Source organism: Lichenostomus cassidix, chromosome 17 (assembly GCF_008360975.1).
Source record: "Lichenostomus cassidix isolate B80296 chromosome 17, HeHo_3.0, whole genome shotgun sequence".
NCBI classification, from domain to species: domain Eukaryota; kingdom Metazoa; phylum Chordata; class Aves; order Passeriformes; family Meliphagidae; genus Lichenostomus; species Lichenostomus cassidix.
Window position 1 is genome coordinate 7,347,722 of NC_139497.1, and position 22,198 is coordinate 7,369,919.

At 50.0% G+C, this 22,198-nt stretch overlaps 1 protein-coding gene across 5 annotated transcripts in view; it reads left to right on the forward strand.

Moving 5' to 3' along the window:
• ASTN2 (astrotactin 2) overlaps positions 1-22,198 on the forward strand; it is a 370,770-nt gene that overhangs the window by 143,662 nt on the left and 204,910 nt on the right. For all 5 annotated transcript variants that reach the window (XM_085077209.1, XM_085077207.1, XM_085077208.1 and 2 more), the window contains 2 exons: positions 13,000-13,149; positions 20,082-20,189. In XM_085077209.1, coding sequence (XP_084933335.1) covers positions 13,000-13,149; positions 20,082-20,189 — 258 coding nt within the window. The remainder of the gene's footprint in view (positions 1-12,999; positions 13,150-20,081; positions 20,190-22,198) is intronic.

Below are 22,198 nucleotides of genomic sequence, written 5' to 3' on the forward strand. Positions count from 1 at the left end.
CCTGCTTTTCCCAAGCAGATGGCCTCAAGCTCCATCCCTTTGGGAACTCCTCACTTGCTCTTCTCTTTTAACATACCTGGCTCTGACATGGCTTCATCCTACAGCAGCAGGAGCCCCTGCCTTCTGTCCATCAAGTCCTGTTTCAGGGGCTTTGGCCCCCAGTCCATTGCAGTGGCACTGCTGCATCCCCAGCTGGGATGCACTGGATACACAGAGATGGAGTTGGTAAATGAAGGCAAAATCCAGCAAACCTCAATATGGGATTACCCACTAGTTCCTGGGAAAGAAGATTTTGCCAAACCAATTCTCCTAAGGATCGGTGAGAAACAGAACTTCTGCCTGGTGAAAACTGAGGAGAAATCAGACTTGAAAATCGACTATCTGCAATTCCACTCCTTCAACAAAGGACCCATCTTTATTTCTCAGTTTCTTTCATGTTTGAAAAGAGAACTTTTCAAGCAGGCCTTTGTGCTGGCTTCACAGGCTCTGCAGTCTGGGTTTGGCCTCCAAGTCTAGACAGGAGACAGGACTTATTACTGATGGTTCCAATGATTAATACCATGGGCATATCAAAGGTGTGGTTGTGCACTCATCTTGAATTCCTCTCTCCTGGACCTTCTTCTCCCCTGCTGTGCTGGCTCAGGTGAACCTCTGAAGTTTCTCTGACTTAATCCATGGATGCTTTTCTCTGTAGTGGTAGTGAGATGCTTTTGAGCATTCCTGAAAGATGGTCTGGCTCCTCGAGTGCACCTGGAGATGGAGATCCAGCTCCACTGTCTCTGGTAACCCTGGTTATGTCATTTAATGGTCCAGTCGTCCTCGTCTGTGGGTTGGAGAGGGAGCAGAGTGAGACAGCAGGCAGGGCAGCACCAGGAAACACTGAGAACTGCTGGTGTCACGGCTTGTGGTGTCCCCAGCCTCCCAGCCCTACTGCTCTGGGCAATGCAGTCCAGGAGAACTGCAGGAGAAGGGATTTAGGCAGGGGAGACAAATAGCTCTGAGATAACAGCAAAAAGCAGGGGAAGGATCTTCATGATGGCAAGAGGGAGCTTCCAATGTCCCCCACCAGAACTGGAGTAGCTGTTCTGGTGGCCACATCTCAGTATCATTTTTGCCTTCCTGTGGAGACTCCTCCAGGGAGTTAAGGCAGTGCTCTGGCTGGAGAGCAAGCCATTTGGGCTGGGGAAAGGGACATTTTGGGGGCTGAGCTGTGCACGAGGAGGGCAGGCAGTTAAGCTGTTCCCTGGAGTTGCCATTCATTGCAAATCCGTGAGCTCTGCAGTGTGTTGGGGGTGAGATTTGGAGACAAGGTGTGCAATGGGCAGGTGATGGTGTTGCCCTGCATGTTGGAGAAGAGAGAGCACACAAGAATGAGATGTCTGGCCTGGTAATGATGTCCCTGAGCTGACAGCCTGGTGTCCCTGAGGGGACATTGGTGCCTGGCTGGGCTCGTGGCTGTGCCAGGGTGTGCCATCCCTGGTGCCCATGCCAGGGCTGGGAGCCACTGTCTGCTGCTGCCACTGTCTCGGGAGTCAGATGCAGTTCCACCCTGATTCCCAGCATTAACCAGAGGCTTTCTGAGCCTTTAATAAATAAAACGATGGCTTAGCGTTTGCTGGGGCTGGAGGCTAAAATGGGACAGTGCGTCAGGCTGGCATCTGATGTGTCTTGGGGCTCTTCTTTCCAGTGACCTGATGGGATCATGACCCTCTTTGTACGTGATCAGCTTTTCCCAGCTCTAATCCCCGCCAACTCCTTCCGTAATTTACAGGGACCTTGGAAAATGTATATTCTCATAGCCTGCCAGTGAAATTTTTTTTTTTTTTTTCAGTTCTCTGGTCCTGTCTGAAAAAGCCAGCTTCAAATTTCAGCTTTAAAGAAATCAAAAAAATCTCGGCAGGGTAGGAATTGGCTCCTAATTCAAGGAAGCACTTCCAGACGGGCTTAGGGGGTGTCTTTAGTTAATAGAGAGGTTTAAGATGTTTTCAAGTCCAGCATGTTCATTTGTAGCTGATTTGAATGCATTAAGGAAGGGAATAAGGGCCCCAGTTACAGAGGTTACACCAGACGTGCCACTGGGTCTTTGGTTCTGTGGTGATGCCAGCTCAGGCTTCAGTGCTGATTTGAAAATGTCCTGACCTGCCAGGGAAAAGCTGTGCTTTGCAGAGATAAACACAGCCATAATTACTATATTAAAATATTAACTGCCTTTTGAGATCTCAATGGAGAGCTGCCAGGCAGGAGGTTTTGTTTCGATCATCCCATTGAATTGGTTACCTCCATCCCAAATTTGGGCTGTCCTCCTCAACATGAGGGGAGGAAATGATGGTGCTGTGGGACACTGTCCTTGTCCCTTACACGCCCAAGAAAGTGGATCAAAGCAGCATCATGGATGTGTGGGAATATTCTCAGGTCATCTCTCCCACAAGAGCCATATCCAACATACTCCTGCCTCCAGGAGTGGCTCAGAAGGGACAGGGAAGCTCTTGGGGTTTGGGGGCTTCCTCTGGTCCTGCAGCCCCCTGGCTGATGGGTTTTGTGAATTAACACTGTTAGTTATTTCATGCTTTGAAAAGCAACAAACACCCATTATTTAGAGCTGGTGAGAAATCAGGGTTTCCACCATGTGGAAAACTCCCAGTATTGTGAAATTTATGCTCGTTCCAAATAGGATCGGAAAGTCCAAAATACTTGAAACTCTTGAAATACTTTGTAGAGAAGAAATTTCTGAAATGCCTAATGACTAATTAAGGCTTAAACACCTTGATCAGTCAGGGCTCTTCCTGGCCCATGACAAGTGTTGCTGTGGAGAAGAGGCTGATGGGGTGGGCTCCTGATGTGTTTTATTGTTTTTCTCCCTTCTCTTTGCTATAACACACTCATTAATTTCATGAGACAGAGGAGGGAAGAAACAGTTGGAAAAACAGCTTTGAATGGTGCCATAGGGAATGGAACAGAAACAGGGTGGTTTATTATGCCAGCATTTTGCTGAGCATCCTGAAGGGATGCTGGATTTGTGGAGCCCTGCTGCTTTGCAAGGCGTGGGCTGATCCCCCCCTGACACTCCACAGCATCCCACCTTGAAGAAATACCCTTGGTTGCTTCCTCTCCTAGCCACAGCCAAGTGACTTACAGCTCCTCAAGCCAGCAGCAGCTCTTGAGCAAGGATTTCTGTTGGGTTTTGTGGGGCTGCAGATGCCCGGTGGGGATGTTGTGGCAGTTTCATGTGCAGTAGTCCTGATTCCCCAGGTGTCCAAAGTGTTTTCCATCCAGGCAAAATCACAAGCTCACAGACAATAAGCTGTGAAGTGTTGGCTGTCCGAGGAAAATAAGCCATCAGGAACTATATTTATATAAATGCCAGGCGCACATTGTTCATCACTTTGTGCATCACTATGAATGTTTGATAAAGCACTGCATTATTTAAAGGCGTAGCTGGGCTGTGGGACAGTTGTTGACCAAGATTAGCTTCAAGATGACTTTTTTTTCCTTTTTTTTTCTTTTCCCCTGATGGAAAATCTAAAAAAAATAATATGATGGCTGTTTACTTGCCTTGGGGGATCTCAAGTGTCCTTGCCTCTCCTGAATTTCTCTGCTGGGTTGCATCTTGCAACCACCTTGCGTGCAACGCAGAGGACCTGGGAGAGCTTCAGCTCTGCCCAGAGCTGTCACAGAATCCTGGAATGGTTTGGCTTGAAAGGAACCTAAAAGACCATCCATTTCCAACCCCCTACCAGGGACAGGGACATCTTCCACTAAACCAGATTGCTCCAAGTCCTGTCCAACATGGCCTTGAACACTTCCAGGGATGGTGCTTTCATGGTATCAGCATGGAGTAAAAACCTGCCACTGGTTTCTGCAATCAGACTGATCAGGAAAAAAAGGATGTGGGATGAAGGAGAACAATCCTACAATGTTCCCCATTTGCTGGAAGTGTATAGATGCTGGTTAGGACTCAGGCCTTGGGATGTGGGGCTCAGAGCTGAGGCTGCCCTGGATCCTGTCACCTGCACAGGAGTGATGGGTTTGTCTCAATCCATGATACTCAGCCCTTCTTCTCGGTTTTTAGTGGCATTGTGGCTCCACCAGTCGGCATATGGAGATTTTTCCCCATCGGTCCATCCCAGACTTGTGGGTTTTATGCAGAAGGGAGCAGGGAGGGCAGCTGCAGCACCAACTCTTCACTCTGTTTGTGTGTCCTCTTCCCATCGGTCGTGTTTTACCTGGCTACGGCACCGAGACGGTTTTGTCAGCTGGCTCCTAAGGAAGATGGATTGAGGCTGGGCACCTGTGCTGATACTGGGTCTGCAGGCACCTTCCAGCCCCATTTATCATTAGGCACTGACCTCCCTGAAGGACCAGTGGGAGAGGAAACTTATTAACAAGGTGCTTCAAATCAATCCTTTCTGACGGCCCCGCTGAGTTACGGCGTTTGCTGCGACTCTCCCAGTGGGTCCTGAGAGCCTGGCAGTTCTCAGCCTCACTTCTTTACCTTCATGGCTTGGAATTGGTTTGGATTTGATATCCTGGGCTTTCTGGGTGTTCCCTGTACTCCAGGTCTTCTCCTGAGCCAACAAACCAGCTCTCAGCTCGTTCTGTGCTGCCTGCTGCCTCCATCCATGTGCTGCCCGGAGTGGGAGGTGTTTGGTCCTTTTGGTGCTGCTTTTTGGAGCTGCAGCTCCTGGCCACACTGAGAGATTTTGGTCGTTTGTCCTTCTCCTCTGAGTTGGCATAGCTCCCTCATCCATCCTGGCACGTGGCACAGCATTGTCATTACTGTGAAAAATGTCACCTTGTCGGCTGGGCAGAGGAAATGTATTTCCCAACTAAAAAGTTCATTCAGCAATGTGCCACTGAGCGAGGAGTTGGGTAGTGGTTGAGACTGCAGAAGGGACCATTGTGCCACGTTTTTTACCCATATTGGCCAGCTTTGGCTGTTCCTGGAGCCCTGCCCTGCCCATGCCCATCCTTTGGGGTGCTGACACTTGCTCACACTCACTTGACAGATGCCTAGGTGCTGCTGCCTCCAGGTTCTTCCTCCAGCAGTGGATCCTCAGCCAGGTGGGATGGAGCTTTCTCCTGCCCTCAGAGTGTCTCTGACCCCTCTGGCTCTGTGGGGCAGTGTCTCCTCTGGCTCTGTGGAGCTGCAGGAGCTGTGTGGTGGAGAGAGGGAGCTGGAGGTCAGCACTGTGCTCTCCAGCCAGTGTCTCTTCTCCACGCAACATTAGCCTAGACTGTTCCGTGTGCCCATTAGCACCAAATCGAGAAGCTTCCTCCAGAGTGTTCTTATTTAACTTTTCAATTATTTGATAACTTGAGGAGCATTAGCTGATACCAAGGGTCTGCCCATCTTCCCTCATCCTCTCTGCTCGCTGCCTAAGCAAAAAAAAGTTATGATGTCTCATAGAAAGACCTAAGTTAAGGGTTTTATTAGAGCTGAGAAAATGGGAAATGGAGTGTCTGTCGGACTGGATCTCCTCAGTGCTGGGGCAGGTGGAGATGGGGCACGACCCCATGGCCAGAGGTTTTTCCTTGCAGGGGAAATGGGATGAAGAAATAAACACCCTGTACATGGTAGGGGAGGGATGTGCTAGAAAGGTCTTTGCCCCGTGGAAGAGCTGAGGTTTTCCTGGCCAGAACCAGCACCTGGGAAGCTGGAGCAGCCCCAGGAGTGCAGGGACCCCTCAGCTGTTGGGAGGTTCTCTCCAGGCAGAGGTGTGAGGCAGAGGCGGGACCATCGGACCGCAGCTCTTCAGCATTTGATCTTTCCTAATATGTTTATAATTACATGGCATTATCTTAATTACCAACAGGAGAAGTGGGGGGAACAGGGGGAGGGAAAGGAGGAAGGCAGAGAGGCAGGGGAGGTGCAGAGTGATGAGCAACTCCAAACCTCCATCCGCGGGGCCACGGCTGCGGCTGGAGTTGGAAATTATGCCATTAATACAATGCTTATTCATTTCCCATCGTAAAAAAATGGAAGCGCATTCCGAATGAAATTAACATTCCGTGACATTTTCCGGTAAACGGTTGGTTTGCACACATGAGTGGAGGCAATTAGCTGGGAAGCAACTGAGCGCCGTGACTGGGGAGAGGATGAAGAAGGGTCAGGGGGGCCAGGGCTGGGTGGTGCTGCCCGTGGGCTCTGGCTCTGCCCATCCCTCTCCAGTGGCATTGGGTCCTGCCAGTTCCTGCCCACCCAGCTGCAGAGAGGATGGGAGCTGCAGATGTTCTCTCCTGCTCTCTCTAGATGAAATGGCAAGGCTTTGCAATAAAAGCAAAGAGTGGGATGATGTCCAGAAGGGTTTTAGGGTGCCCTGGAATCCCTGTCCCCCACTGCAGGATGCTGCTCTCCATCCCCCTCCCCACTGCACACCAGCCTTTCCCGGCATCCCGTTTCCTGTCACGCTCCTAAAGCTTTATTAGAACCCAATGGAGACTTTTCCCCAGATTTGTTAAACTACTGAAAACTTCTGATCCTATCAGGACTTTTTTTTCCCTGCCTCGTACCAGATAAGGGCTGTGCTGGCTCTGAGCCCAGAGCTGAGGGTGGCGGAGAACGGGGTAGGGAAGCCGTCATCTCATGAATATATGAAGGAGGAAAGTACATTTGTTCAGTTTCCTTCAAAGGAGACATCTTGAATAAAACTTTATCTCTTCTTCTGCTTCCCTCCCCCTCCAATTTGCAATTGAAATCAGACTTTTGCGTATAAAGATCTATTTTTACAGCGAGAGATTTATTAATGTATATAATAATCTATTAATGTATTAATAGCTGTGTATTAATAGCTATGTATTAATAGCTGTGCTAAAAAAATGTATACAGTCTCTATTTTAAAACTCAACAAAAAGGGCCAGGAGAGAGAAGAAAGAAAAAGTCGACGTGGAATACAAGACTGTTTTCAAAATGCTCCTGGGTTGCTCTCTCCTTCTGTTGCTGTGTGTGAGAGCCCCACTTTGTAAAAGAGCTTTTTGGAGATGGATTGATCCTCCCTCATGCTGCGATGACAGGGCTGGGCTGGGGATCAGCTGTGACAAAGCACGCGGTGCCATGGGTGGCATTTCCCCTGATGGGTTCATGTGAGTATGGTTTGGAAATGGAGGCATTGCAGGAGGTGCTTGGTCCCCCATTGTATTGTTATGTGTGGTAATTTTTGCTTCCTTCTGATGTTTTTACATATATCCATATATAGAGAGAGATATAGATATACACATTTAAATAAAAGTATATATATGGAGATATATATATGTATTTAAATAAAAAACATATATGGAGATATATATATGCATTTAAATAAAAAGTATATATATCTCCTGAGTTGGTTGTTTAATACAACCAGCAGCTTCCCTGTTTCTCTTGGACACGGTGGCTGTATGTGGCATTTGTCATGGACTGCTGGAGATCAGGGGACCAAAGGGGACAGGCTCTCCTGCTCAAGAGAGGTTTGGTGGCTGGAGAAACACGTGGAGAGGTGAATTCCCAGTGTTTCCCATGCCTCTGCCACATTCCTGTGCTCTGTGGCAGGATGTTGCTCTCCAGATGTATTTTCCTCCGAGTGCATGCGAAGCTGTTGTACAAATCTCTCCCACTGTCATCACATCAGCATCAGTGTAATTATCTAATTTTATGCTAGTAAAACTCTGTGCTTTGTGGAGCTCGGTACCTTCAGGGTGGCACTGTTGAAAATCAGTCCACATCCCAGTCTCAGAACAAACACCATTAGTTATTTCATGCTTCGAAAAGCAACAAACACCCATTATTTAGAGCTGGTGAGAAATCAGGGTTTCCACCATGTGGAAAACTCCCAGTATTGTGAAATTTATGCTCGTTCCAAATAGGATCGGAAAGTCAATTTCTTGAAATTCTTTGTAGAACAGAAATTTCTGAAATATTGATCCAGAAACATCAAAATGAGCTTGCTGAGTATCAGGGGGTTGATTTGGAGGAAACAATTACAACATTATTAAACTGTGCTGCACGTGCCTGGTGTTCCTGTGGCGTGTTAGAGATGCGATGATGTATTAGACCTTTAGAGCTCACGTCAGTGGTTCCCAGGAGAGTGCCCTGCCCTGTGCCTAGAAAAAGCAGATTATTTGAAAAATACTGGAAGCAGTCAGTGAAAGGGCAGGAGAGTATTTGAGAAGAGCGTTTGTGAGATAAGCAGACTGCATCCTACATGTGGCCATGCAGGTCAGGCCCACTGACCCTGGGTTCTAATTGCAGCCAGACTTTTTAATTCAATCCCTGTTGAGTTTCTCTTGTTGCAAAATGCTCAGTCAAGCAGCTCTTGAGATGCCCTGGAGTTATTCCTCTCCCTAAAACTCTGGGAGCACTGTAGCCACTGTTAATATTGAGGGATCGATAACTTGCCTTCTGACAGCCAGAAATCAAAGAGAGGGATGGGAAAACCAGATGCTTAAAAAACTGTATTTTATAGAAATATGTTTCTGTCCATACCTAGCGTGGGAAGATCTGATGGAAGCTGCTGTTGCCTTGCTGGTTGTCTCCCTGCAGCTGTGGGAGTGCAGGTGTTGTCTTGGTTGTGGCTCCAGGAAAAGAACTTTTAATCCAGACAGCAAAGCTTGGGAGGCTCAGGGAAGCTGGCACCTTTGCAGACCGGAAACATCACTGTTTTGTTTTAATAAGATGAAAAACCCAAGCTGTAGGACCATCCAGCTCTCCCACCACCCAATGGCAGCACAAGGTTTGAGCCTGGTTTGGGGAGAAGCTGCTCCACTGGGGTCCTCAAGGACATGTCTGAAGACTAAAACACCTCAGCAAAGCTGAGAGCTCATTTTCCAAGAGCTGTGAGATATTTCCATAATTGTCTGGCTTTGCTGGAAGTCAAAGGGGTTTTTGTAGTGCCTTTTCCCTTGGAACTGCCCTGGAATAATGGAGATGCCATCCAGGTGCAACTGGTGGAGGCTCACAACTGGTTCATCTGTCAAACAGGGTTTGTTGCACTGATCCAAGCCTGGGACTCTGATCTGGAGAATCCCTCCTGGCATGGTGAGATCCTACTTGTGGCATCTCCCCAAAACAGCCCTTCACAGCCAGCCTGTGTGTCTGGGAAGGGTGCAGCTCTCCTGGCTGTGCTGGGAGTCCTGCAAAGGCTGGAACGAATGCTGCCGCTTCCCATCTCCATTGCAATGTATTTTTACCCAAACATTGCTCATATTGTTCAGTTTGATGACTACTTTTTGTTGTTGTTGTTGTTGTAATTTTTAAGCCAAACAACATATTTTCCCACTGCAATTTGTGCCAGCAGAAAGGAAGGAGGAGAAGAACGGCTCTGGGTAGGAATTGTTTTGTGGGAGACGTGCAAACGAATAGGGGAGCCATAAGGAGAGCAAACCGCTTTTCAAATAGAATATGGGGGTGGACAGGAGGGAGGTGTTCGTCAGGAATGTGTGCTGTGCTTTGCAAAGGTAGGGTGACCTTCAGCTGTGTCCTTAAAGCGCTGCCAGAGAGGGAAGCTGATTTTGCGGAGGACGGAGAGCCTCGTGATTGTCCCGCTCCAGCCTGCTGCTGGGGTGGTTGTGCTGCTGAAGGCTTGGCTGGGGAATGGGGGGAGATGGAGATCATAGCACTGTGCCAAACCTCGGGGTGGATCTTAATCTCACCCCCTCTGCCAGCCTGGAGAATCTCTTAACGCGCTGACGGAGATGTGAGCTCAGTAGCCCGGGTGGATTTATCTCCTGGAAACCGGGGAGGGGAGAGAAGGCGTTTGGCAAGCTCAGCTCGAGGGGAGGACGGTCCTGTCGCCTCTGAAACGTGTTGTGTTGGGCCAGCGCTGGTGCCTGGGCACTGCTGACGTGGCTGTGTCGTGCTGGGGAGAAGAACGTGCCTCCACAGCGTGTGGGTGCTGTGGAGGTGCCAGGAGCTGCTGGCTGAGCCCGTGCTTGGCACAGGCAGTCCAGGGGGGGCTTGCAGGGATGTGTAGAAGAGAATAGTTCAGTTGGAATCCATCTGCAGGGATCATCTCATCCAACTGCCTGACCCATCCAGGGCTGGCCAGTAGTTAAAGCAAATTATGAAGGTTGCTGTTTTCCCCCACAGCAGCACTTCTTCCCACTTTTCTGACCAGCTAAAACCTCTGAGGGCTGCTGTGGGGTGGCTCAGGTGGCAGTTTGGTTTGCAGTGGACTGTCTCTCTCATGGATGTGATGAGCAGCTCCAGCCAGTGCTGTCTCATTCCGTTATGGTGCAGTGGTCCCTTCTCCCTCCCTTTTGGCACTGCTGGCAGTGCATGAAGGGCTCTCCCTTCATCCTTCACCCCTCATGCTCACACAGTTGAAGCTCTGCCATCTTTCATTTGTCACCGATGGTTTTCTCCATGCTGCCCACTCACGCCAAACTCCACTTGCTGAGATCATGTCAACAAGAGTAATTTCTCATTTCTTACTTTCCCCCCTTTCCCTTTTTTTTTGACTTCCCTTTCCCTCTCCCTTTTTTCCCTTTCCTTTCTTCCCCTGCTTTACTTTTCTCTCTTCCCTCCTGCTTCCTTTTCCCATTTCATTTCTCCAAACCCCTGAGCTCAGGGGCACAGAGAAGCCAGTGCACTGTGTGTGGCACAGTGCTGTCACTCCTGAGCTGTGCAGAGCAGTGAGACACACCAGCTCTTTGCTCCCATTCCCACAGTATTTGTAGCATCATCTCAAACAGCCGACATCTGAGGGACCTCCTCCTCTCCCCACTCACCCACCTTGGTGTTTTCTCCACTGCCAGGCACAGGAGCAGCTGCCTTGGGCTGGCTGTGCCAGTGTGGTGGCCAGATGGGCACAATCACCACGCTCCCATCAGCCAGGCAGGAGCCATGAGGCTGCTGTGACCTCGTTGCTCACTGAAGGCATGGCTCCCTCCTCCTCCTCTCTGCCATGCTCTCCTCATGCCCTCCTTTCAGTAAGTGAGCCTCAGCCGTGTAAGGCACTCCAGATCTCCCTGTTCCACCTCCACATGTCCTGTATCACAGAGCCCCAAGCTCTGGAGCACTCTCCATCTGTTCAGGGGAGGCCCTGCCACGTGTGCTCCTGCAGGGTCAGGTTTCCCCCTGTGAACACAGTGGCAGGAGGCTGAGCCACCCCCGTGCTGCCACAGCATCCTTCCCTGGCACCTCGGCTGGGATGTGTGCTGTGGGGATGGCACTGGATGCTCTTTGGAGACCTTTCCCTGCTCTGGATATACTTTTTCCCTTGTGATGCTGCCTGCTGGGGCATCCCACACTGCAGGAATCGGCTGTGCCTGCCCTACATGCTGGGGCCCTTGGGGAGCTCTGTCTTTGATCTGTGGTTCCTGGGGGAGCCTGGTACTGGAAAATTTAGAGACATAACACAGCTGGTCCCTTAGCTCCCTGTCTTTCTGGAGCTTTCCTGAAATGGTTCCCATTATTGGCACTTAAGCAGTGGGTTGGATCCTCGTTTCTCTGTTGCCTGGTGTGGCTGGATATATACTCTGTCTCTCTGTATGGCAGCTCTGGGTGGAGGAATCTCTGCTGTACTCTCCTGCTCTGCTCTCTGGTTCTACCTCTCCCAAAGGCCCCTGCAGATTTCAGAGCCATCTCTGCAGCCCAGAGGTACAGGAAAGCACCCTGGATGGGCTGAGGGCATCACCTGTGGGATTTAGGGAGAAGGAAGGGGAGCTGCTCCATGGGCTGGTGTGGCACTGGGTGCTGAGAGCTCTCTGCTCCCTGCAGCATGGCTGCATGTTGGAAAGTCTGCTGCAGACTCCGTGTTTAGGTGAAATCCCTGTCCAGAATTACAAATGCCTCATCCTGCATGGCCAGCTTCTGTTCCAAATGAACTCTCAATTCCCTGCACCCCACTGGGAAGGGAATTGGTGTCCCTGGTGCAGAGCAGTTCTGCATCCTGAGCCTGCCAGGTGCCTGAGAAGCATCATGGACATCTGATTTGTCTGGATCCAGGAGATGTGATGGGATGATGCATCAGCCCATAACTCCAGGCAGGCTGGGAGCTCCAGGGTGCTCACCTATCCTTTATACAAGTGGGATGTGGGGTGGCTGTAGGATGTGGGATCCCTGCCATCTCCATACAGGCATGCTGCAGTCAGGGAGAGCTTCCAGAGCTCATCGAGGGGACTTTGTGACTCTGGAAATGGAGATAGGATTGAGTTTATGTCCTGCTAATGAGTTTATTCAAGGAGCTGATAGAGGCCAAACCAGTGTTGAACCCAGGAGACCTCCATGTTCTGCAGGACAAACCTTTTGATCCCAAATTTCATCTTTGCTTTTTGTGAGTGGTTTCATGATTTCCTGTTACTGCCCATTGTGCAGGTGGGTAGGGAGCTTCATTAAAAGTTCTGGGGGGATTTTTTGGCATTTCTGAATTGAGAGTTTTCGAGAGCAAGGAGGGGAGTTGCCTAAATATCCTCATGGTGTGACATGTGCTGTGGGGCATTGCAGGAAGCTGTTTCCTGACCTTGGGGTGCTTCATCCCAGCACGTCAGTGCAGCCTCTGAGAGACTCCAAGGAATCCTGCTGCAGCTCAGAGCATTGCTGGGCCAGCTACACATTGTTCCCCTCACCTCCATCTCAGCCTTCCCCATCCCTCCATAATCCCAAACTTGGCTACTGGGGTGTTCCTGCTGGCCTAAAAGACTGCCAAGGTTGCAGTTCAATTGTGAGCTTCTGGTGTAGAGTTAAAGCCTCAAAGCTAGCTTAATTCCCTGTGTGACTTGAACCTTTCAGGTGTGACTTGGGTGGTGAGGGCATGACGCTTCCAAGTGCACCTGGGGGAGAGGCAAGGAATAAACCAAAAGGCTGAAAAGCAGCATAGAAAATGTCATTTCTGGAAATTTACAATTTTCTAATTTCTGCGGCTTTGGTAAGATCTGAAAAGTGCTGGATAGGTCCCTGTGGGTGATGTCAGAGGGTCTTGGCAGAGCTCCTGCCCCAGGATTTGAAGCAAGGCAGAGTATGTACAGGAAGGGGAGACCCCATGGCCCTGTCCCCTTCTAACCACAGCCTCTTTGCTGGTGTTGCAGCTGCCGAGGTGACGCAGGAGACAGTGGAGTCCCTGATGCAGAAGTTCAAGGAGAGCTTCCGCACCAACACGCCCATCGAGATCGGGCAGCTGCAGCCCGCGCTGCGCAGCACCTCGGTGGGCAGACGGAAACGCCGCAGCCGGCCGCGAGGTAGGTGCCCACGGCCAAGGAGCTTGGCTGGGGAGGAAGGTGGGAGCTTCCTCATCCTCACTGGTGAGTGTGGGATGCCAGGGCTTCTCTGTGGTGGGGTGAGAGAGGGGCAAATCCCATGCAGCAGGCTCTGGAGGTGTTTGAGTTGTGTCACATCGTGTCCCCTCCCAGGGGTTCTGCTGCAAGCCCAGAGTGCCTGTCAGCTGCCCCAGCTAACTGAGATGGGAGTGAAACACTTTCTTGTCAAATTTTTGTTTCACAAAGGGGTGAAATTCATTCTGGCTGTAATTCACATCACTGGGACCTCTCTTCTTTCTGCTTTCCCAGTGCTTAGGGGTTTTTGAACTCTACTTTGAGGAGGTACGCAGAAGGTGGGAGCAGCATTCATGGATGTAAAGCTGTACAACACAAAAGGCTGTGCCAAGGGTTTGGGTCCAGGTTTCCATCTGTGGAGGAGGAGAGGGAGACATCAGATCCCTTCAGGGATGATGGGGATGAAGGTCTCTTGGCCACAGTCTGCCCAGTGCACTGAAGGTCTTTGTGGCAGCACTGGGAGCAGGGAAGGAAATACTTCTCTTTCTGTTTACTGTTGGTTTTGTTTTTCATTTATTTATGAGTCTGAAATGTGATCTTTTATTCCTGATACATTTTCCTGCGATACAGGCCTGGAGAGGGCTTTTTTTTTATTATAGCTCTGCCCATAAATTATTTACTTAGTGTGAAGAAAATGTTCTGACTCTTTAACTGGTTTAAATTATTTGGTTTGTTTTCTAGCAGTTATTCAAATACGTGTCTCTGGATTTTAGTGTGGGTGTGGGTGCTCTGGGGTCCACACGGACTGTCAGGGGAAGTTTCCCTGATTCCCTGCTCCAGCCTCATTTTTTTTTCTGTGTGTGTGTGTTTTTATTTCACTTTTGAACTGCCCAAAGGTAAGAGGCTTTTTGGTCACTAATGGAGCAAGTCAGTTAATCCTTGCAGCTGAGCTTAGCAGGAGACACAATGCCCAGCTGCAGGCAGAGCTGCTGGCTGTGTGGGAGCAGAGGGTGACCCTGAGCCAGCCTGGCTTGTCCCTGGGGACACCCCCTGGTGCCCCTGGGGACACCCCCACCCCATTTCCCACCTCCCCAGGATTGCCTGTTAGTGGCCACAGGAACAGTCAGTGGATATCAGGACAAGAGCGCCTTTGGTCTCTCTCCATTTCTCCCCACTTGTCTCCTCAATATGAGAATATGAGGTTGGTCTGTGAGGGATGAGGAGCCTGAGGCAGAATGTACCCCAGGGGCTTCAGTCGGGGACTCTAAATTCCAGTGTCCCCAGCCACGGGGATCCCTCACTAGCACAGATTTTAAGGTCTCAAGCATCAGAAACCAGCAGGCAGCCCCAAAAAGCCAGCCAGTCCCAGTATCCCCAGTGGAGATCCCACTCTGCACAGCCCCATCCCATCCATCCTCTTTCCCTCTTAATTTAAATATTTTTCTACTGGTGGAAGTGGTGGCCAGGCACTATTTGCTGAGCTGATCCATGCCTTTCCCTGCTCATTCCTTGGTCTCTCCTGTGCCAGAGGTTTTGTTTTTACAGCCTGTGGTTACCTTTCCCTCTGATGGGTGAGTGGCTGGAGTGTGAACCACCCTTCAGGGTAGATGATACCAAACTCGGGATGTTTACATTTTCCATCCAATTGCAAACATAAACTCTTTGCCTCATTAATCCATTGCAATCCATGAGAGTTTTTTTTTCCTCCCCCTAAATGAAATTGTCCATTTGGGATACATTCATTTCCTCCTAACGGCCGCATGACAGTTCCGCTGATGGAGTTTGCATCCAACTTTGGTTCTGGGTAGTGACAAGTCAGCCTGATGGATGCATGTGTGTAATTATTTTCTTGTGGTTTGATTTAATTAATGTTTAACCTCATCAAAGCCCTACAGCTGGAGAGTTCTCCCTGCTGCACACAGCAGAAGGATTTCCTCCTCTCTATGGAAAGGTTCAGAAAGAGTTTCCAAGTGCTACTTCTTCAAAATGATGGGATAAACCATCCAAACCAAAAAACAACCTGACCCCCAGCCCAAGGGAAACAAATCTGGGATAAACTTCGCCTTGCTTCACTTCCCTGCACTGAGAGTGCTTAAGCTGCTGCCCATTGCTCCTCATTATTGTGCCCTGAGTGTTTCAGCAGCTCTGGGAAAGGTGCCGTTTTCCCAAGTAGATTGACTTTAAAAAAAAAAACCACCAAACCACACCACCCTCTCTATTTACAGTGCCATATAACTTTATTTTGTCTAATGCCTCTTTCATACAACCTTTCTCCCTAAACACTTCTATGGAGTGAAGCACATTCAGAGCTTATAAATAATTGAGGGAGAGCGAGGATGGAGAGAGCTGAGGGGTGGGAGGGGAGGGCTGGAAGGAAGAGGTCTGTGCTGAGGGCTGGCAGCACTGGAGGGAAGGATGCTGTTTTCCAGAGGGTTTGTTGATCCTGAAATGCAGCCCTGGAGCATCCCAGCCTGGCTGCCCTAGGGCTGAGAAGCAATGCCCTGGGGAGAGGCAGCAGGGCAGGGACTGAGGGTGTGGGTTTGGCTGATGGACCATGCTGTGTGCCCAGCCCCGGGCTGGGAGGTGGCCCTGGGGGTGGCCGCTGTGCACAGAGAGGGGGTCTGGTGCCCTCTCCTGGGGCAGGGCTTTAAAAACACTCTGGATTTGGGAAGAAATAATCCATAATAATGGTCCTTCTCCTGAGACAGGATGTGCTGTTCATCGCGATGTGCTGTTATTGGGGTTGCACTTGTGGTTTGGAGGTCTTGGCTGTGCCTTGAGTTACCCAAAGCTCCCTGAGGGAGGAGAGCTGAGGCTCAGCTGGGCTCATCCATGGTCCGTGCTTTTGCCAGGACACCTCTGCTGCCTCCTTGCCCTGTCTGTCCATCCTGTGATCCCTGTGGAGCATCACATTTTGCTGGTAAGGCTGTTCTGGGGTTCAGCTGGGACCTTTCACCTCATCTGACTCAAAGCATCATGTCCAGCTCTTTGAGTTGGCCCTTGATGAAAATAAAACCCTTCAGGCTGAGCAAGGGCTGCTGTCTGGGATCAGCATGATCCCAATTTTTCATAGTGCAAGCCATGGGGCTGTCACCTGGTTGTTGCAGGGTGTTTTGAGTAGAGACAGAAGAGGAAAGATCAATGATGAGGAAGACTTTTCCTCAGCTGTGAGTGAAGCCAGTGTGTGTGAACATACCCCTGCCACAGGGCACTTCATTTTAAAGGGTTTGTTTTCTTTATCCTTTTCTTTCTGTTGACTGGGTAAGTTTCAAAAGAAAATGTTTGTTTTTTTAATTTATTTATATACATTTATTATATATATTTTTTTTAACTCCTTAAATCTGCATCTAATTTACCTTTTTCTGACCACAATTTGGGTTTGGTTTTTCTTTCAGTTGGCTGGTGCTCTTTTCAGGGTTAAATTAATTAAACTGAAAATCTCCACTTAGCTAATTGCATTGCCCTGCCAGCTCTTAGTGCATGGACCTTGCTGTTATGCTGGGCAGGGTGTTCCTCATCCAGCTTTTACTGGGAAGTCTGGGAACAGAGAACCTTGTTGAACACCCAGGAGACAGGATTGTATGAGTGTGGAGTGGGGTGAACCCAACATGGTTAATGAGAGGAGTTGTGGTGCTGAATTCTATGTACAGGGTTTGGCCCTTTTTGTGGAGGAAAAGGATGCAGAAGATCATTTTTCCTTTGATAGCGGCTGCAGGGCAGAGGGATGCACAAAGATGTCACCCAAGGTGGCACTGCTGTGGGAAAAACCGAGCTTCCACTTCTATTATAACATCCAACTTGGCAGGATTAAGTATCTGAGGTCAGCTTGGCCTCAGATAGAAGTTATCCAAATAGTTGCTGTTACCTCTGTCTTTATTTTAACTCCGTTTTGATTCCTTTTACATCTGTAGTTCTTTCCCTGAGATATTCTGTGACCTCCTGGCTTCAGGGAAAGGATTAAAAATGTCATGTTTGCTTTTTATTTCCTCTTCAATGACAAAAACCTCACTTTTAAAAACATACACGTGGCTTCAGCTGTCAAAAACTCTTTGGGGATAATGGAGCCTCTGATTCCAGAATTTTATTTCATTATCCCCACTCCGCATTAACGGGACCATCTTTAATTACACCCTAACGAGGTGTTTGCCTTGGCACCCCGCCTTGCTCCCCGCTAAATTAATGCTGCACTCAGAACAAGCGCCCTGCCCTGGCGCCTGGCTGAGCTGAGATCTATTTGAAGGGATTAACGAGCTTGTAAATCTGCAAACAGGATTTGAAACACGAGCATCTTCCTTGAGCTCCCCATCCCTGCCTGCCTCCTGCCCCACTGCATTGGGAATGAACCAGGCAGGAATGAGGGTCCAGGTGAGAAAGGGGAGCTTTGTTTGTTCCCCAGTTAAAAAGCCAGGAGCAAACTGGGTGTAAAGAGAGTGTATCTCCCCGTGGGAGCTGCTGGACAGAGTTGTCAGTGCGTTACAGATACACCACCCTGAGAAGTCTCAGTTTCTCTGTTCTCTGTCTCCTAAGCATCTAATTCCAATTTGTAACCGATTGCAGTGATTAGGATCTTTTTGTCTTGTGACAGTTGGTGGTTTTCTCCCTGCTTTTATAGGAAAGGGAATGCTGACAGGGCAGGACTGCTTAGATTTAACTGGGTGCTGTCCTTGCTCATCAGCGACTGCACGTGGGTGCTCTCTGTCATGAGCATCCTTGGCCCCATCGTGATTATCCTCAGCTCTGTGCCCTGGAGAGCAGCCTGGTGCTCCACAACAAGGCTGTGGTGCTCCACAACAAGGCTGGTTGTGCTCCACAACAAGGCTGGTTGTGGAGCTGGGGCAGGAGGCATTGCACCAATTGTTAATGTCTCATAGGGCTGATTTGGCCAGATTTTGGGGCCAGTTAAACATGAAATCAGGTTCATGGCAGGATTACTTGAGGATTAGCATCCCTGCATCCTCCACGTTGCCTCAGCTGGATTCTAAGATCCTCAAACCCACAGCCAAGGTGTGTTCCAGCATCACTGATGGCACAGAGGTGTGAAAGCACATCCCTGGCAGCCGTGTGTGCCCCAGGCTCGTGTTTCCAGGCTGACCTCTGGCACTGCATGTTGGGTCAGAGGAGACGTTTCCGCTGCGGGCTGGGGACCTGTGCCGGGTCTCACAACTCCTGTATTTATACATCCTGCTCAGTGCTGGGTAATCAGAAAATGCAATATCGCTGTCACCAGCTCTCTGAAGACATCCAGCCTGAGTAATTTAACATGTCAGCTCCATCCATCACGGAGACGCAGGCGGCACACAAACGCGGAGCGGCCGGAGGGGGCTGGGCCGGTGGCTGGCGGAGCAGCTGCTGCCTGTGCCAGCTGCCTGGTCACCTCAGTGGGGTGTGACAGCACAGAGAGCACCACATCGCTGCCTCTGTCCACCCAGCCATCTGCCTGTGCGAAAGGGGCCAGCTCTGGTGCACAGGAAGGTGACACAGGGATGTCCTACCCATGCAGGCAGCATCCAGGTCCCTCTCCCAGGCAGGGGCAATGGCTGTGCTGAGCTCTGAGGAAAGGGGGGACCTTCCCAGAGCTGTCCCCCAGCCCTGGCCACTGCGGCAGTCCCTGCTCAGTGAGGAGGGGATGTGCAGCAGGGCTGCAGCCCTGGCTGGTTGCCGAAGGGCCTGCGTTAGAAGCCCAGGTTAATTAAGATTTTTTACCACTTTGCTGTGCCTTTCAAACCCCTTGGTGCAGGTATGTCGTAGCACTGGGTGTTTGTTGTGGTGTTTGTGCTGAAGAGGGGCTGATGGTGGGTTATGGTTTGGAGTCTATAAACCCCCAGCCCCCCTGCCCAAGTACCAAACGCTGCTGTGGGCAAGCACTGACCCTTCCTGCTGCTTCCAGGAGGAAAGGAGCCAGCAGAGCCTCTCCCTACCGTGCTGTGGGGACTGCCCTAGAGGGCACTGCCTGGCCAGGTCAGGGCATGGCCAGGGCAGGAGCCACGTGCTGAACTCCTGGTGTCCCGCTGGCTCCTGCCAGCCACCTCTCATCGCTGTGATTAAGGATTTTAGAGGGCAGAAGGTACAGCTCATTTTCTGCTCTCCTGCCAAGAAATGGAGAAATTGTGCTGCTGCCTAGAATAAAAGATTTTTTAAAAACAGTAAAATATTTTAATGGCAGTTTAAAGGGCCACTGTCAACCCCCAGAGGCCTCTTTGCTTTAAGCTCTGCAAAGATTGAAGGACTTCTGCCAATTAGAGCCTGTGGTGCTTTTTAAGCATCCATCGCTCCTTGGTGGGTCTGGGGATGAAGCCAGCTGGGCTCCTGCTGCATCCCACACCATTTCCAGAGATGAGAAAGCTGGGTGATCCAAGGGCCAGCCCTGCTCCTGTTGGTCCTGACCCCTGCAGGGATGTGCTGCTGGCTGTCACAGCGAGCTGAGAGAGCAGATGGGCCAAAGTGGGCCCTGAGCAAGGCAGGAAGGACCCTCAGGGGGGTCCTGGGTGCCCTCTGAGTGCTGTGTTCACTCTGTACTGGTATTCCCTGCTGATTTTGCTTTGAAGTGAACACTTAAAATTCACCAAACTGCACCATGCAGGTGTCCTTGGGGAGAGCAGCTGCCATGCTCAGGGGTTTTCTTTGTCAGTCCCTTGAAATACATTTGTATTTTATACTTCTGAGGGTAGATATCATCTTCTTGCATTCACATCACTATAGGCACCGTGGGGTCTTGATTTTTGATGAAATCATGAATGGCAAAAGTTCCTGGTCACTACTGGTGACCTCAAGCAAAGAGCCCTGAGCCAGGAGTGGTGGCTGCTGGCCAAATCCTCAGCTCTGCTGAGGAGCTCCTGGCTCCACCTGCTCCTGAGTATCCCAGCTGCCAGGGCTGATCTTTTCCTCTCTGTTGCCTGCAGGTGGGATCGGGTTTGGACGTGCCAAAGGCAACTCTGGCTCAGAGGCGGACGATGAAACCCAGCTCACCTTCTACACGGAGCAGTACCGCAGCCGGAGGCGAAGCAAAGGTACAAAAGGACACTGTGATTCCTCACTTCTCAGGGGAAAACAAATGGTGGAGCACCTTGGCTGTCCCTGTGGGTGATGGTGTTTGATACTGCCCGAGTCTAAAGGACAGCCACACCGGTCTGTGGTGGTAAGGACATCCCAAGATGTGCTGTTTGTGTGATGCAGCACCCTGCAGGACCATAAATCCCATTTCCCGGTGATGTTGCTGAGGTTTGGGGTTTCTTTGCTGGTTTCTAATATCAGTTACCCTCCACATGCCCTGGCACTTCCCCAAAGCTGCAGCAGTGGGGAATGACTGTGTCTGTCATCATCCTGGCACCAGTGCAGCTGTCAGGGATGGTTACCTTGGCAATTCCTTGCTCCAAACTCCTGTTTTCTGCCCTTTGTTTCCTATGCAAAGCATCCGTTGGATGAAAATTTCCCAGCCTTCCTCTTGGCACAAAGGCAATTAAAAGGAACAAATTCAAAATGAGGGTTGGGGCAGGGATTTGTAGACCCGAGTCCCTTTAGGCTCTTTTGTGACTTAGAGAAGCTGAGAAACTGAAATATCATCTGCAGTTTGAAATTAGTGCCCGCATTTCCTCTGGTCACATCACGCCGGATCGGTTTTTGTTCGGGACTCTCAGCCCAAGCTGTTTGGTGGAGGAGAGGACGAGTTTTGCTGCTGCTGCTGCTGCTGCTGGGTTTGAAAAATCACTGTCGGGAAATAACTCCGTTGGGAAGCAATTTAAAAATTGCACAGTGGGTCTGCTCCCTCCATTTGTTTTGTGCAGGAAGCCAGGCCTCGGCAGAGCGCAGCAGCCAGATAGATGCCGGTGCCCACCGCAGCAGCACACGGCCCCATTTGTTTCCATGATGAGCCATTCCCATAAATGCTTCCTATGTGTTTATTTGAATGTGAAATTGCCTCAACAGCTCTGATCAACTCGATGGTGGCACTCGGGAATAAGCTCACGCATGCACAGGGGTGTGCTGCAGTTGTTCCTGCTCAAAGGCTGGGACTTCAATTTTATATGTTTGGGTTGTTTTTTTTTTTCTTTTCCGTGTGTTTTAGAACCAAAAGAAATCATCGCTGTGTTTAAAATGATCTTTTGATGAAAAGGATGAGAGGATTCGTGAGTTACTTACCTGTTGCAGTACAAACACAGCTGTGTTCAGGGGAAAATCATAGTCAGAATCACAGAATGGTTTGAGTTGGAAGGAACCTTAAAGATTATCTTGTCCCACCCCCTGCCATAGCAGGGACACCTTCCACCATCCTAGGTTGCTCCAAGCCCTGTCCAACCTGGCCTTGGATACTTCCAGGGATCCAGGTGCAGCCACAGCTTCTCTGGGCACTCTGTGCCAGGGCCTGCCCACCCTCACAGAGAAAAATTTATTCCCAATATCCCATCCCCCTCTACCCTCTGACAGTGTGAAGCCATTCCCCCTTGTCCTGTCATGTCATTCCATGCCTCTCCAGCTCCCTTCAGGTACTGGAAGGCTGCAATTAGGGCACCCCTAAGCCTTCTCTTCACGCTGAGCAATCCCAACTCTCTGAGCTTTTCTTCATAGGAAAGGTGTTCCATCCCTCTGATCATCTTTGTGCCTGTGTGACAGAAGGGAGAGATTGGTTGTGTTGCAAACAGGGACTAAAGAAACTGCCCCAAAAAACTGCTGCTGCAGGGATCAAATTGCCCAAGCGCTGGAGTAGCTTTTTCAGCAATTTATTCTAAAATACTGAGCTGGGTGTTACAGCCCTTGGGTACTTTGGAAAAGTCACTGAAGTTTGGGTTTTTTTCAGCTTCCATCAGGGAAAGGGGTGATAGCACACAGGGAAGGTATGGAAAACTGCATTTTAATGAAAGGCAGATAAATCTTTGCAAGGCTGCCTTGATGCCATTCCCCTTGAGGTCAAGTGCTCTGTCAGTCTCTTGAAAAAGGCTCTTACTGGATGCCGGGTACAAAGATATTTTTATTGACGTCTATGTTGGTTTTTGGTTGTTGGTTTAAGCTTCCTTGTAGGGCA